At 45.1% G+C, this 12,500-nt stretch overlaps 1 protein-coding gene across 12 annotated transcripts in view; it reads right to left on the bottom strand.

Annotated features, from left to right (window-relative positions):
* The window catches only part of sox6 (SRY-box transcription factor 6), a 176,035-nt gene that overhangs the window by 63,050 nt on the left and 100,485 nt on the right, over positions 1-12,500 (bottom strand). For all 12 annotated transcript variants that reach the window (XM_060866913.1, XM_060866986.1, XM_060866668.1 and 9 more), the window contains 2 exons: positions 4,033-4,205; positions 180-248 (listed from right to left, as the gene is read on the bottom strand). In XM_060866913.1, coding sequence (XP_060722896.1) covers positions 180-248; positions 4,033-4,205 — 242 coding nt within the window. The remainder of the gene's footprint in view (positions 1-179; positions 249-4,032; positions 4,206-12,500) is intronic.

A 12,500-nucleotide genomic window follows, 5' to 3' on the forward strand; every position in this document is an offset into this window, starting at 1 on the left:
ATGATGAAGGACAGAGAGCAGAGCGGATCTGACACCAAAAACATACTTTAGCCTAATTCTTGAAACATTTGGATTTAAGTGACAGTTACACAGCTATAATATTATACACACACACACACACACACACACACACACACACACACACACACACACACACACACACACACACACACACTGACCTGAATCTGCTGCTGCAGGAGATTGATTTTGTGCTGCTGCTGAAGAAGTTGCTGCTGCTGCCTGGCGATCTGTGGAGCACAAGCGTTTCTCAATTATTGCTCTCGCAAAACACAATTCTCACCTATCGCCTGTAAAACAGTGGCATCTTTAAGCCTCAAACTGATCTTCACTGTCTGATCTACACGGCCTGATCTACATTGTCTGATCTACAAGGCTTGATCTACATTGTCTGATCTACACGGACTGATCTACAATTTCTGATCTACACGGCCTGATCTACAATTTCTGATCTACACGGCCTGATCTACATTGTCTGATCTACATGGCCTGATCTACATGGTCTGATCTACACTGCCTGATCTACATTGTCTGATCTACACTGCCTGATCTACATTGTCTGATCTACATGGCCTGATCTACATGGTCTGATCTACACTGCCTGATCTACATTTTCTGATCTACACTGCCTGATCTACATTGTCTGATCTACACTGCCTGATCTACATTGTCTGAGCTACACGGCCTGATCTACATTTTCTGATCTACACGGCCTGATCTACACTGTCTGATCTACACGGCCTGATCTACATTGTCTGTTCTACATGGCCTGATCTACACGGCCTGATCTACATGGTCTGATCTACATGGTCTGATCTACATGGTCTGATCTACAATGTCTGATCTACATTGTTTGATCTACACTGTCTGATCCACACGGCCTGATCTACATTGTCTGATCTACATTGTTTGATCTACATTGTCTGATCTACAATGTCTGATCTACATTGTCTGATCTACATTGTCTGATCCACACGGCCTGATCTACATTGTCTGATCTACATTGTTTGATCTACATTGTCTGATCTACATTGTCTGATCTACATTGTTTGATCTACATTGTTTGATCTACATTGTCTGATCTACAATGTCTGATCTACATTGTCTGATCTACATTGTCTGATCCACACGGCCTGATCTACATTGTCTGATCTACATTGTCTGATCTACATTGTTTGATCTACATTGTCTGATCTACAGTCTCTACAGTCTGATCTACGTTTCATTTCTTTATTAAGACCCGACACTACAGGTTAAAAACAACGCTCATATCCTTACACTAACGTGTGTGTTGTTTTATAAACATTTCATTTAACATTTAAAAACAATTCGATTCTGGGATTTGATTTAATGAAGAGAGTTTTTAATAAAATTTTTTTGTACTTCTCGATTCTGACATCTGGTGGGTTTAAGGTGGGCGGGGCTAACAGAGTACACTCCGAAATACACTTCTAAATGAAACACACACCTCACACGTTTATGACTGGAGACTGAAGGAACGTGGTGTAAAAGCTCTGCTGTTATTCCTCTACACTTTTCTAACACTGACAACATAAAATGAGTTGTTTACGTTGCTGTGAAAGACGACGTTATTAATCAGGAAGAAAAGAAGACGTTCTGTGAGGTTTTGTCCTAATAAATTTTAGTTAAAGATCTCCTGCTGGGAAATGACAGATATTCAAAAACAATTTGAATGAAGCTCGGAGTTCAGGACGTGTAACAGCGCAGTGGAAGAGGAAGCCAAGTGATTGGCATGTTTACGCAGCAGGGGCGTGACTGGCTGAGCTCGGTGAGTGGGCGTGGCTTATCAGACCACCCTCAAACCCACCTTACCAACAAGGTATCACTTCATTCCTCCCTCCCTCTCTCCCTCTCTCCTTCTGTCTCTCCCTGTATCCCTCTCTCCCTCTCTCCTTCTGTCCCTCCCTGTATCCCTCTCTCCCTCCCTGTATCCCTCTCTCCTTCTGTCTCTCCCTGTATCCCTCTCTCCCTCTCTCCTTCTGTCCCTCCCTGTATCCCTCTCTCCCTCTCTCCCTCTGTCCCTCCCTGTATCCCTCTCTCCCTTTCTCCTTCTCTCCCTCCCTGTATCCCTCTCTATTTCTGTCCCTCCCTGTATCCCTCTCTCCCTCTCTCCTTCTGTCCCTCCCTGTATCCCTCTCTCCCTTTCTCCTTCTCTCCCTCCCTGTATCCCTCTCTATTTCTGTCCTTCCCTCTCTCCCTCTCTCCCTCTCTCCTTCTGTCCCCCCCGTACCCCACTCTCCCTCTGTCCCTCCCTCTATCCCTCTCTCCTCCTGTCCCTCCCTCTCTCCCTCTGTCCCTCCCTCTATCCCTCTCCCCCTCCGTCCCTCCCTCTATCCGAACTCCCCGTGAGCCGCCGCGCCTCGCTGAGCCTGACAGCCTAGTTTTAAGTGTCATTTAATTTTCATTTTCAAATATAATTACAAAGTGTTCACTGTAAGATATCACTCGTCTGCAAATGTGTCAGGATTAATTTGTGCCGGCTCCTTCACGAGTGTCAACAGTTAATTACTGTGTCGTGTCTGGATAGCTAAATGACATTCTAACTTGGGGCGGTTTAGCCTCCTCCCTCACTCTCCATCTCTCTCTCTATGTCTCTCTCTCCATTTCTCTCCCTACTCCTCTCCCGTCCCTCCGCTCATTTTCTTTCCTCCCTTAATGAAAAAAAAAACATCCCCGGTACACAGCAGCGTGACAGTAAATATAATCCCAATATACCAAAATCACAGAAGCATACAATGCGGCTCCAGATTCCCATAAACTTTAAGTACCGTCTGAATCTTGAGACACATCTATCCGAGACGAGACCATCTATCTACTCGAAGCGCAGGCAGACGATATGACATGGAGATATGCCTATTAATCTATGTAATGTATTGAATAGGATTTCTGTGGGCTAATTATTACAGAAAAAAAAAATTAAAGACTTGGGAACGGATCCTTTCCCTCGACACTGCCTCTGTCATTAAAGCAGTTCATGAGCTGTGTTAATCTGCTGATTTCTTTAATATGCCTCATTTGCCTGATTTGTGCCTCTGATTTCATGCTGAGATTGATCTAATAGGGACGTCTTAGCGCTTCGGCTTTTTTTTTTTTTTAATGAAAAACATACGATAAATTTGATCAATTATAAACCAGTAGTAAATTGCTTATTCTTTCTCGTACGCCGAGCGAAATTTGAGGCGAGAGCCGCGCACAAGGTCGTATACCTTCAGCATCGGGACGGAATAATGTTAGATTAATTTGATTTCTTCCTTTCTTTGAAAAGGAGAGTAATTACATTTTTGATTCTGGATATTTTTTTTCTCGATCGACTCGCCGGCTGAATGAGGAGGGTTCACAATAAATTAGCGCTGCGTGGTGAATAATGTCATGAAAAGATCTTAAGGTTAAAAGGATGGAACTCGGTTCGAGACACGGAGATGAGCGAAGGTCTGGAACGGGATGAGTTCGGAAGGGAAAAGAGAAAGAGAGAGAGAGAGAGAGAGAGAGAGAGAGAGAGAGAGAGAGAGAGAGAGAGAGAGAGAGAGAGAGAGAGAGAGAGAGAGAGAGAGAGAGAGAGAGAGAGAGGATGGAGAGATGGAGAGAGAGAGAGAGAGAGAGAGAGAGAGAGAGAGGATGGAGAGAGAAAGAGAGAGAGAGAGAGAGAGGAAGAGAGGAGAGAGAGAGGATGAAGAGAGAGAGAGAGAGAGAGAGAGAGAGAGAGAGGATGGAGAGAGAGAGACAGAGAGAGGAGAGAGAGAGGGAGAGACAGAGAGAGAGAGAAAGAGAGAGAGGAGAGAGAAGGAGAGAGAGAGACAGAGAGATGAGAGAGAGAGGAGATAGAGAGAGAGAGACAGAGAGAGAGAGAGAGAGAGAGAGAGACAGAGAGAGAGAGAGAGAGAGACAGACAGAGAGAGAGACAGAGAGAGAGAGAGACAGAGAGAGAGAGAGAGAGGAGAGAAAGAGAGACAGAGAGAGAGAGAGGAGAGAAAGAGAGACAGAGAGAGATCTCACTTGTTCTTGTTGCTGTCGAGCCAGCTCCATTTGCTGCCTCTGCTTCTCCATCTGTGAGGCCGCCAGCTTCTTCTGCTCGTCGTGGGCAGCCAGGAGCTGCTCTCTCAGGCTGATCAGCTGCGTGATCATCGTTGAAAGCTGCCTCTCTTTCTCAGCCAGACTTTCTGGAGTACCTGGACATGGACACAAGACAGCAGCGGTCACTCAGACTCACACTCATCAGCAAACTCGTGTACATACACACAGGTTCAAATCCGTGCTAGAACTTTCAGGGCAGAGTGACACCAGAAATGAGCCTGGTGTTAGATTAGAAACCTGCACAAGTTCTCAGTGAGAGCGTTCCGGTCTGCACACGAGATTGATCTCCGAGCGATTTCAGACGTTTCATTTCACCCTGAAATTCCTTCCAAACCACAGGTCAAATGTTTGTTTTTTTTAGACAATAGGTGCATTTATACTGTACTAGAACCCCTTCAGGTGAAGTTACTCGGCTGTCAGAAGACCACGGAAGACCACTCTACAGACCACAGCATGCCTTTATCCAGAAATTTGAAACTCAAAACAAGAAGTCTTTTCCAATTTTGTTACTGCATTCTTCACTTAAAGTCAACCCCAGACCAGCTTCCTGGAGTGGATCAGACATCACTTCCCTGTTCTGAAATCTACACAATCTCTCTGGCTTGGGGGGGAGATACAACAAAGCATCTGCTGAACATCTTGCTTTATTATCATCCTTCTGAGATCAGTGTGTTTACACAGGAACAACATGAACATCTCAAACTCTCCAGCTCCCTTCCTTATCCATGCTCTTAAAAACCATTAAGTAATCTGGAGATAATAAAATAACACTGCCTTGTTCTTTGAGAAGAATTCAGTAGGGTTTGGAAGGTCGAGTTTTGGTGTGAGATCCTGAGCTGACGATAATGTTTTTCAGTAGAAAGCGACAATAAACGATGGATAACGATACTGATTGGTCGATCTGGACCCTCGTGAAAGAACAATGATATAAACACAATGAAACTTCTGACTTCTGCATTGAAACACAAACAAGGAAACAAACCCTAAGTCTGGAGTTTTACTTGATATCCTGCTAATTTTGTATGTAAGTCTAAAGTAAACAAGCAGTTTGCTGGAATATTTTAGACTCGGCTCGTGTACCGTAGTCCAGAGGTGAGTCAGGATTTGAGGACAGGCTCATTAAAGTTCTTGCTCCTTGATGATATTGAGCGAAAGCCACAATAGATCCTGTTAGAGGAGGAATGATAGCGTAAGATGAGTGAAGGTGGCTGATTAGTGGCAGACAATGCTACGCAAACACACACACGTGTGTGTGTGTGTATGCGCGTGTGTGTTTGTGCGGAAGCGGATGCGGATGTGCCGCAAGGCCAATTTAACGAATGCTCTCCATTCTCATTAAGAAGCTTCAGACACAAACACTCCTGAGTTTCTCTCTAACAGGGTCACTGTCACCTCAGCATTGTCTCATTATTTCTCCCTCACACACCGACATCAAACACAGTCTCATTACCGAGCATCATTACAATCACAGAATAAGTCAAGTCTGTGTGTATTTCAGTGTGTATGCGTGTGTGTGTGGGCAGGATGTCTTGGGTGAGTCTGTCTTTATTTGTGTGCGAGAGAGCCGAGGCTATCCTGCTGCACCTCTATCTAATCAATGCTAAGTGATCCATTCATTGACTTACACATGGAGCGTAATTGCTCGTGAGAGGCAGGACAGTAACTCACGGCCTACAAGCCAGCTCTCCCTGTCCTCCTCGCTCTTTTTTCTTCTCTTCAAGGGTGACATGCTGCTGTTTCTGCACATTTATGAAAGATACGAGCGAGACCGAGAGAAGTGCTAGAGGACGAGTCGGAAGAAGAGGAGGAGAAGGAGGAGGAGGAGGAGGAGTAGGAGGAGGAGGGCTTTTACGGTACACAACACTACAGCTCGATCCTTAAATTCTTTCCTGGGTGTCTTCCTGTATTTCATCGTCCACATCTGTGTTGAGTTTCTCCCCGTGGGCTCCCTGGGGCCTCGCTCCAGTTCAACTATTTTAATTTGACTAAACACCTGATTTATTTTATCTCTCCGATGAGGAAGGCCATTTGTCTTAATAGGGCCTGTCAACCTCCAGCCCCGCATTCAGAGATGCGCTCTGGCAGGATTCAAGGCAGGAGACACGGGTGGGGGGGTGGGGGGGGTTGTCTGAGAGAGAGAGAGAGAGAGAGAGAGAGAGAGAGAGAGTGAGTGAGAGAAAGAGAGAGAGAGAGTGAGAGAGAGAGAGAGAGAGTGAGAGAGTGAGAGAGAGAGAGAGAGAGCGAGAGAGAGCGAGAGAGAGTGAGAGAGAGAGAGAGAGAGAGAGAGAGAGAGTGAGTGAGAGAGAGAGAGAGAAGCGGCGATTCTCCATTTATCCTCACTCTAAAAAAACGGAGAAAGCCCCCTAAAAAGCGTCCATTCATAGCTGCCGCGTGTGGTTTTTTCGATGGCCCTGAATCAACTTCTTATTCAGCTCGGTGCACTTGTCGTGAATGGCTTATCTGTAAAATTGATACATTCGGACACCGATTTTATTAACCTTTGGCTCGAGCCATGAAGGGCTGCATTTAGCAGCGTGCTGCTGTTTGGAAAGCCGACTGCACACCCGATACACACACGTCTGTGCTTTGTCGGTCGTGTCCACGAGTAGACAAGAAGATGGCAAAGAGCACAACCTTACACCATTCTTTGTCAGGAAGCTTTTACAGGACGAGTCAGGATGAGAACGGAGAACTGGAACTAAACATCTGCTCGCGTCACACGGCTCCTGCTCAGTTCCTGCCTGTGATGGTGCTCCGGGTTTATTTTGTAAACACGGCTCTAATGTGACCTTCACGACCTGCAGCAATCATTTTGACTGGTGACCATTTAACAATGGTGCTTGGCCCCCTGATTCCTCTCAATTAGAACGTACCGCACTTTACGCCGCTCCTCGCTTCACGTCATCGGCTCCGGGTTCAATACGGAGTTCAGTTAAAGGGGCGCTGATTTGTTTATAAAGCTCTAAACACTCTAAAGTCTCTCTTGATCTGGTTGAGTTACTAGTACCTTGAGGTCTTGGTCGCAAAATCTGTTGGCTGTTTCATGGTCAAGATTAAAACTCAAGGGATTTGCCTCCTACAACCCCAGACACTGGAACAGCTGACAGACCACTACTAGACCTCGTAAACCCACTGTTTTGGAATTGTGACGTCCTCTTAAACTCGACCTGTGCTGTACTTTGGTTATGTTCACACATGCAATGATCAACCTCTCTCACTCACTCATTTTCTACCGCTTATCCAAACTACCTCGGGTCACGGGGAGCCTGTGCCTATCTCAGGCGTCATCAGGCATCAAGGCAGGATACACCCTGGACGGAGTGCCAACCCATCGCAGGGCGCAATGATCAACCTGACACTTGGAATTAAACTCTGAACAAGTTTCAGTTTTTGACAGATGTTGATTGACATGAGGCCTGTGCATGTTTCTGTCCACATGTATGACTGTGACCACATGTGTGTTACAGGTGTTCATAGTATAAAGGACTTGTCTAGAAATCCAAAACAAAAAGAAAGAGAGAGAAAGAAAGACAGGCTCGGAAGGGTTCGGTGCAGGGGCCGTGTGTTGGGGAATGCTGCTTTGCCCAAACACTAGAAGCATACCAACAGACCTCACATTGTTTCTGCATCTCTTCTCAATTGTACAGGACTCAAGCTATCCTCCTCCTCCTCCTCCTCCTCCTCCTCCTCCCTCAGCTCCGCCACCATAATAGCAACTGTCTGCCTTTCGACTGTCCCCTATTCTGCTCTCGTCTTTTTTTCTCCTTTCTCAAACTTCTAAAAGGCCCAGTTTGTGGAACGTATTCCTGAAAGCTTGAGCGTTATATCCAAGGAACTATTTTGTCGACACAATGTTTGGGAAGCAAACGGAATGGAAAGAAATCAGCCATACACCCAGTTCTCACAAACCAGCTCCACCACGCTGTTTACGTGTCTGCTCTTTAATAAATAAGCATATGGCCCCACCATATGTTTTTGCTTCCCTGCGTCCGAGTCTGAGTCCTTTTCTTCCTGCTCGGGATTATGGATCACTTTTAAAATGCCAGCCCATGTTTTATTGGACGGGGCAGCGTGCGGAGGACAGAGACTGCGTCTGCTGACAAAGAGGCCAGTCGAGCGTATTGCGCAGCTCTTTAACAGCAGTGGGTCTAGACTCTCTTGTAAAGGTGTCTCCTCTCATCATCTTTCCTGGAAGGAGACAGTCTGGTCAGGAAACCTCCTCGCTTTTAAAGACGGCGTGTTTCCAGGACTCGAGTAATGCTTTGTGACAGGTTAAAGGGGAAGTTGAGTAAAAACATACGAATGCCCACGAGGGCTGAGAATTACAGAGCAAGAAGCACAGAAAGATACCTGATCTGGACGTATGGATCAGTTCAAGTCCTGGGAGAATGTCCGGGCCACGGTTACCTAATTCTAGTATCCTGTCCTTACTTTTCACCAACCCCAGACCAGAAGACACGTCTACACCATGAATGACAGACAGAGAACCAAAGCCACAGAGACCCCAGTGAACAACTGATCTAGGGGGGGTCCAGCAGAAAGAGGACCTAAAGGATAAAAGACACTTTGTAGGGGTGCGATTTGTTCTGTCCAACAGCTATTCTCTCCACTCCAGCCTCCCCCTCTCTTTTCCTTTTCTAATCAAGCGGGCCCTAATTTGAGTTCCAAGTCCTGCAGCAGGGAAAGAGAAGGCAGCTTGTAACGTTGAACGGTCCCGAGTGAATGAGAAAGATAAAAGCTCGGAGTGCACACAAGAAAAGAAAGAAAGAACGAAGAGGGAAAAAAAGGGATGTAAAAAAGAATCACAAGGCTCCCTATTCTCTTCGCAGTCTTTGGTTAAGACAGCTGAGCCATTATGACTAAATGTGAATGACTTTTTTTTCCTCCCCAAAATGTCCCAGCACTGGAATTTCTTTGTCTCTCCATCAGTCAGCCATTGTGGATGCACCCCATATGCCGCAAGTCCACCCTAAGTAAATGAGGAGGCCTGTAAAAAGCAGCGATTGTGCCAAGTCTGAGTCCGGACAGTACACCGCGCATTGCTGACATGCCTGACATGGCTGGTAGCTCAGGGTTCGGGTTCTCGGGTCCGAATGAAAAAAAGGTGGAACTCTGAAAACCATATAATAAACATTTTGCAGCTTTAACTCTGACAGAATTAAATTTGTGGGGGAAGTCGTGGCCTAATGGTTAGAGAGTCTGACTCCTAACCCTAAGGTTGTGGGTTCGAGTCTCGGCCCGGCCACGACTGAGGTGCCCTTGAACAAGGCACCGAACCCCCCAACTGCTCCCCGGGTGCCGCAGCATAAATGGCTGCCCACTGCTCCGGGTGTTTGTTCATGGTGTGTGTGTGTGTGTGTTCACTGCAGTGTATGTGCACTTTGGATGGGTTAACCACAGAGAACAAATTCTGAGTATGAGTCACTATACTTAGCCGTACTGTATGTCACGTCACTTGCACTTTTTAAAAAAAGAAAGCCCTGACACTGGAGTCTCCTTCTGTAACCGTTAACTCTTACAGAAATCTTCATCATATCAACAAACACGCACGTTTTTAATTTGTCTACGTCGAGCATCTGCTGCGAAAGTCAAGGTGAACGAGCCTCTTGAAGGAGTCTCTGTCTCGTCGTCTTTATCGAAGCTTTATATTTATCCGATACTGTTTGCAACGTATGAAATGCAGGAAACATTAAAGCACAATCTACAAAACTTTCCTGAGATTTGACCAGAAAAAAACAAAAAAAGATAATCAGGACACTCACACACAACCGACCCTCGAGCTGTTTCTGAGTGATACGACCCTAAAATCGCTTTCCTTTCCCCCAGAATTGAAACAATACGAGCGACAGCTGTTTTACCTGGCTGGCAGCCGCTACGCGATGATATAAAACCTTGCTAATCCTGCCAATAAAACTTCATTAACAAGCTTGAGCATGGACGTGCTACCGCATGTCAGCATATGGTTCGCGCAAGCCATCAATTCAGAAAAAAAAAACATTTCAGAGCTACGCTTAAATGCAGCATGAAAGGTAACAGCCTTGCCGGAGCTTGACAGAGGGCGAAAGTCTTGCTGAACTAGTGACAAAGAAGACAGTGTAGCCTTAAGCACTTAAGCGCAATTAACTGTGCTTGCCAATGCAAATAAGGCTCAGTGCTAGCTAGCATGATTTAAGTAAATGTGTGAACGTCCTTGTTTATTATGCATTTGTGATTATGCCGAGGACATGGGAGGGGTTATCACGAGGAACGAATGTGTGGAACGATCCCACATGTGTTCAGTTCTCTAAGATTCCACTAATTAGCTCTTAAAGCTAAAGAGGTGCCCTTCATGGAGTATTTGTATTTCCTGCTGAAAATTAAGCTAGCGCTTGAACCCATGACAAAGCCTTCACCGGTATAGAACTCATCCCGAACCGACCCTACGAGACAGCTGCGTTCTCTGGGGCTCGGATTTGGATGGCGTCGAGAGGCCTTCGGAGAGCATGAAGGAGCACCATCACTAAAAACGGTCTAATTCAGATGTTCCGGCGATGCCTTGACATCTTCCTGCTTTTATCACAGAGCGAGTCTTAAACCTGGCCCTAATTCAAGGCCTTGCTAAATAAAAAACCTCAACACTGACTGTAAGAATGGCTCATGTGATTTGATCTGATTGGCTCTGCTGATAGTCAAGTACCTCAGTCACAAAGGATTTGCGTTAAGACTAGACGGCTTGAGGCTAAGGTTTCACGGCGGTGTAGGAGTTGAAGAAGGAGGACATTTGTGACCTTGGTGTTTGTAATCAGGGGATCTGAGTGTGCGGAGCGGATCGGTTTTTCCCCTCGGGTCTCCGTCTTTAAGTGAACAACGCACTCCATGGGGTCTGTGGTAACGGGGTGGTGTACTGATCAGCTCCAAAGTCCTGAAGTGGTTTGTGCTCTTTGTACTATTATTATTATTATTATAATTATTAGAGAATAATCTCTCACTTGAAGTTAATAAGTCGTCCTCCGTCCAAAAGATATCAACACCGAAGACTTCTTCGGCAAACAGTAACTAATAAACGTCTCTTTCCGGTTATACGTGTTTGTAGTCTGTGTATTATTAGCACAGATGTAGCTGTTGCTACAGAAAGATGCTGATCGATCAGAACCAGCAAACGGCGCCGCTGTGGTATAAACACGTCTCAATGCGCCTCAGTAAATCCTTCGCCCTAAAAAAAAAGCGAGAGCTCGGCTGCGTAATCGTCTCAAACAAAGACGCGTTTCTAACGAGTGAATTATTAAACGATCGAGTTTCAGCACCTCAGAGAAATAAGAGCGCAGGCCAGACAGCGCGCACGGAAGCTTTATGCTTAATAAATGAAAATATTTGCCCAGTAAGAACTCTTAAGCGTGTGTCTGGCAGTCCCGTGTCCATGGGGTGATTTTCCTTTGGCCGAAGGGGTGTGTGTGTGTGTGTGTTTCCCTTCTGTTTGCAAGGGTTTTCAGTAACACCGTGTCAGAGAAGCAGGCGAGGCAGAAAACAAGGTGCGCCTTTCTGCCACCCCGACACCACAAGCTAAATCCCTCAATTCATTAGGAGAGCAACGGAGCACGGCTCGGCCGGCATTCATCTCGCAAATGTGGCCCAAAGAATAATAATTTACTGTAGCTCATATTTCACTTGGGTACATAAGACCAAACAGTTTGCCTATTGAGAAAATGCAAAGCGTGGCACTTCTGAATCGGGCGAATGGAAGAATATTTTACAGTGGCTGATGGGTGGAGGGGATTTTTTTCCTCCATCTCTCTCTCTCTCTCTCTCTCTCTCTCTCTCTCTCTCTCTCTGTTATTTCTCTATCAGGAATAATGCCTGGGACATCACCCAGTAGTACAGACTCATACATTCTTTTGTCTTACGGACCAAGCTAGCATTAGATATGGTTTGAACGTTAACGCTAGAACATCGGCATCGCTTCGATTTCATAAACAAATTCTTATGAACATCTCGAGAAAACGGCCTCGGGTGAAGACGTACTGTAGGTGACGTCTTCCCTAACCTGCTGAGGTGTTTCATATAGTCATAAGGAATTACTTGTTGGAGAGATTTACATTAAATCTTTGTGTGTCTTGATTTTCCATTGAGGGAAAGATAAATAAAAACAAACAAACAAACAAACAAATAAATAAATAAATAAATAAATAAATAAAAATAAAAAAAAGACTAAATAAATAAATTCATCTTCTCTTGAATTGTTAACTCAGGAAACTTACTTATTTTTGTTATTATTATTATTATTATTATTATTATTATTATTAATTATATTTCTCCCATATTCAATTTTGACAGTATGTTATTAAGTAACAGTAATCTTTTTGACCAATCAGACCCAGTTCTTTAGACCTTCCACCAATCATAATTCAGCTCAA

This window comes from Tachysurus vachellii, chromosome 1 (genome assembly GCF_030014155.1).
Source record: "Tachysurus vachellii isolate PV-2020 chromosome 1, HZAU_Pvac_v1, whole genome shotgun sequence".
Taxonomy (NCBI): Eukaryota; Metazoa; Chordata; class Actinopteri; order Siluriformes; family Bagridae; genus Tachysurus; species Tachysurus vachellii.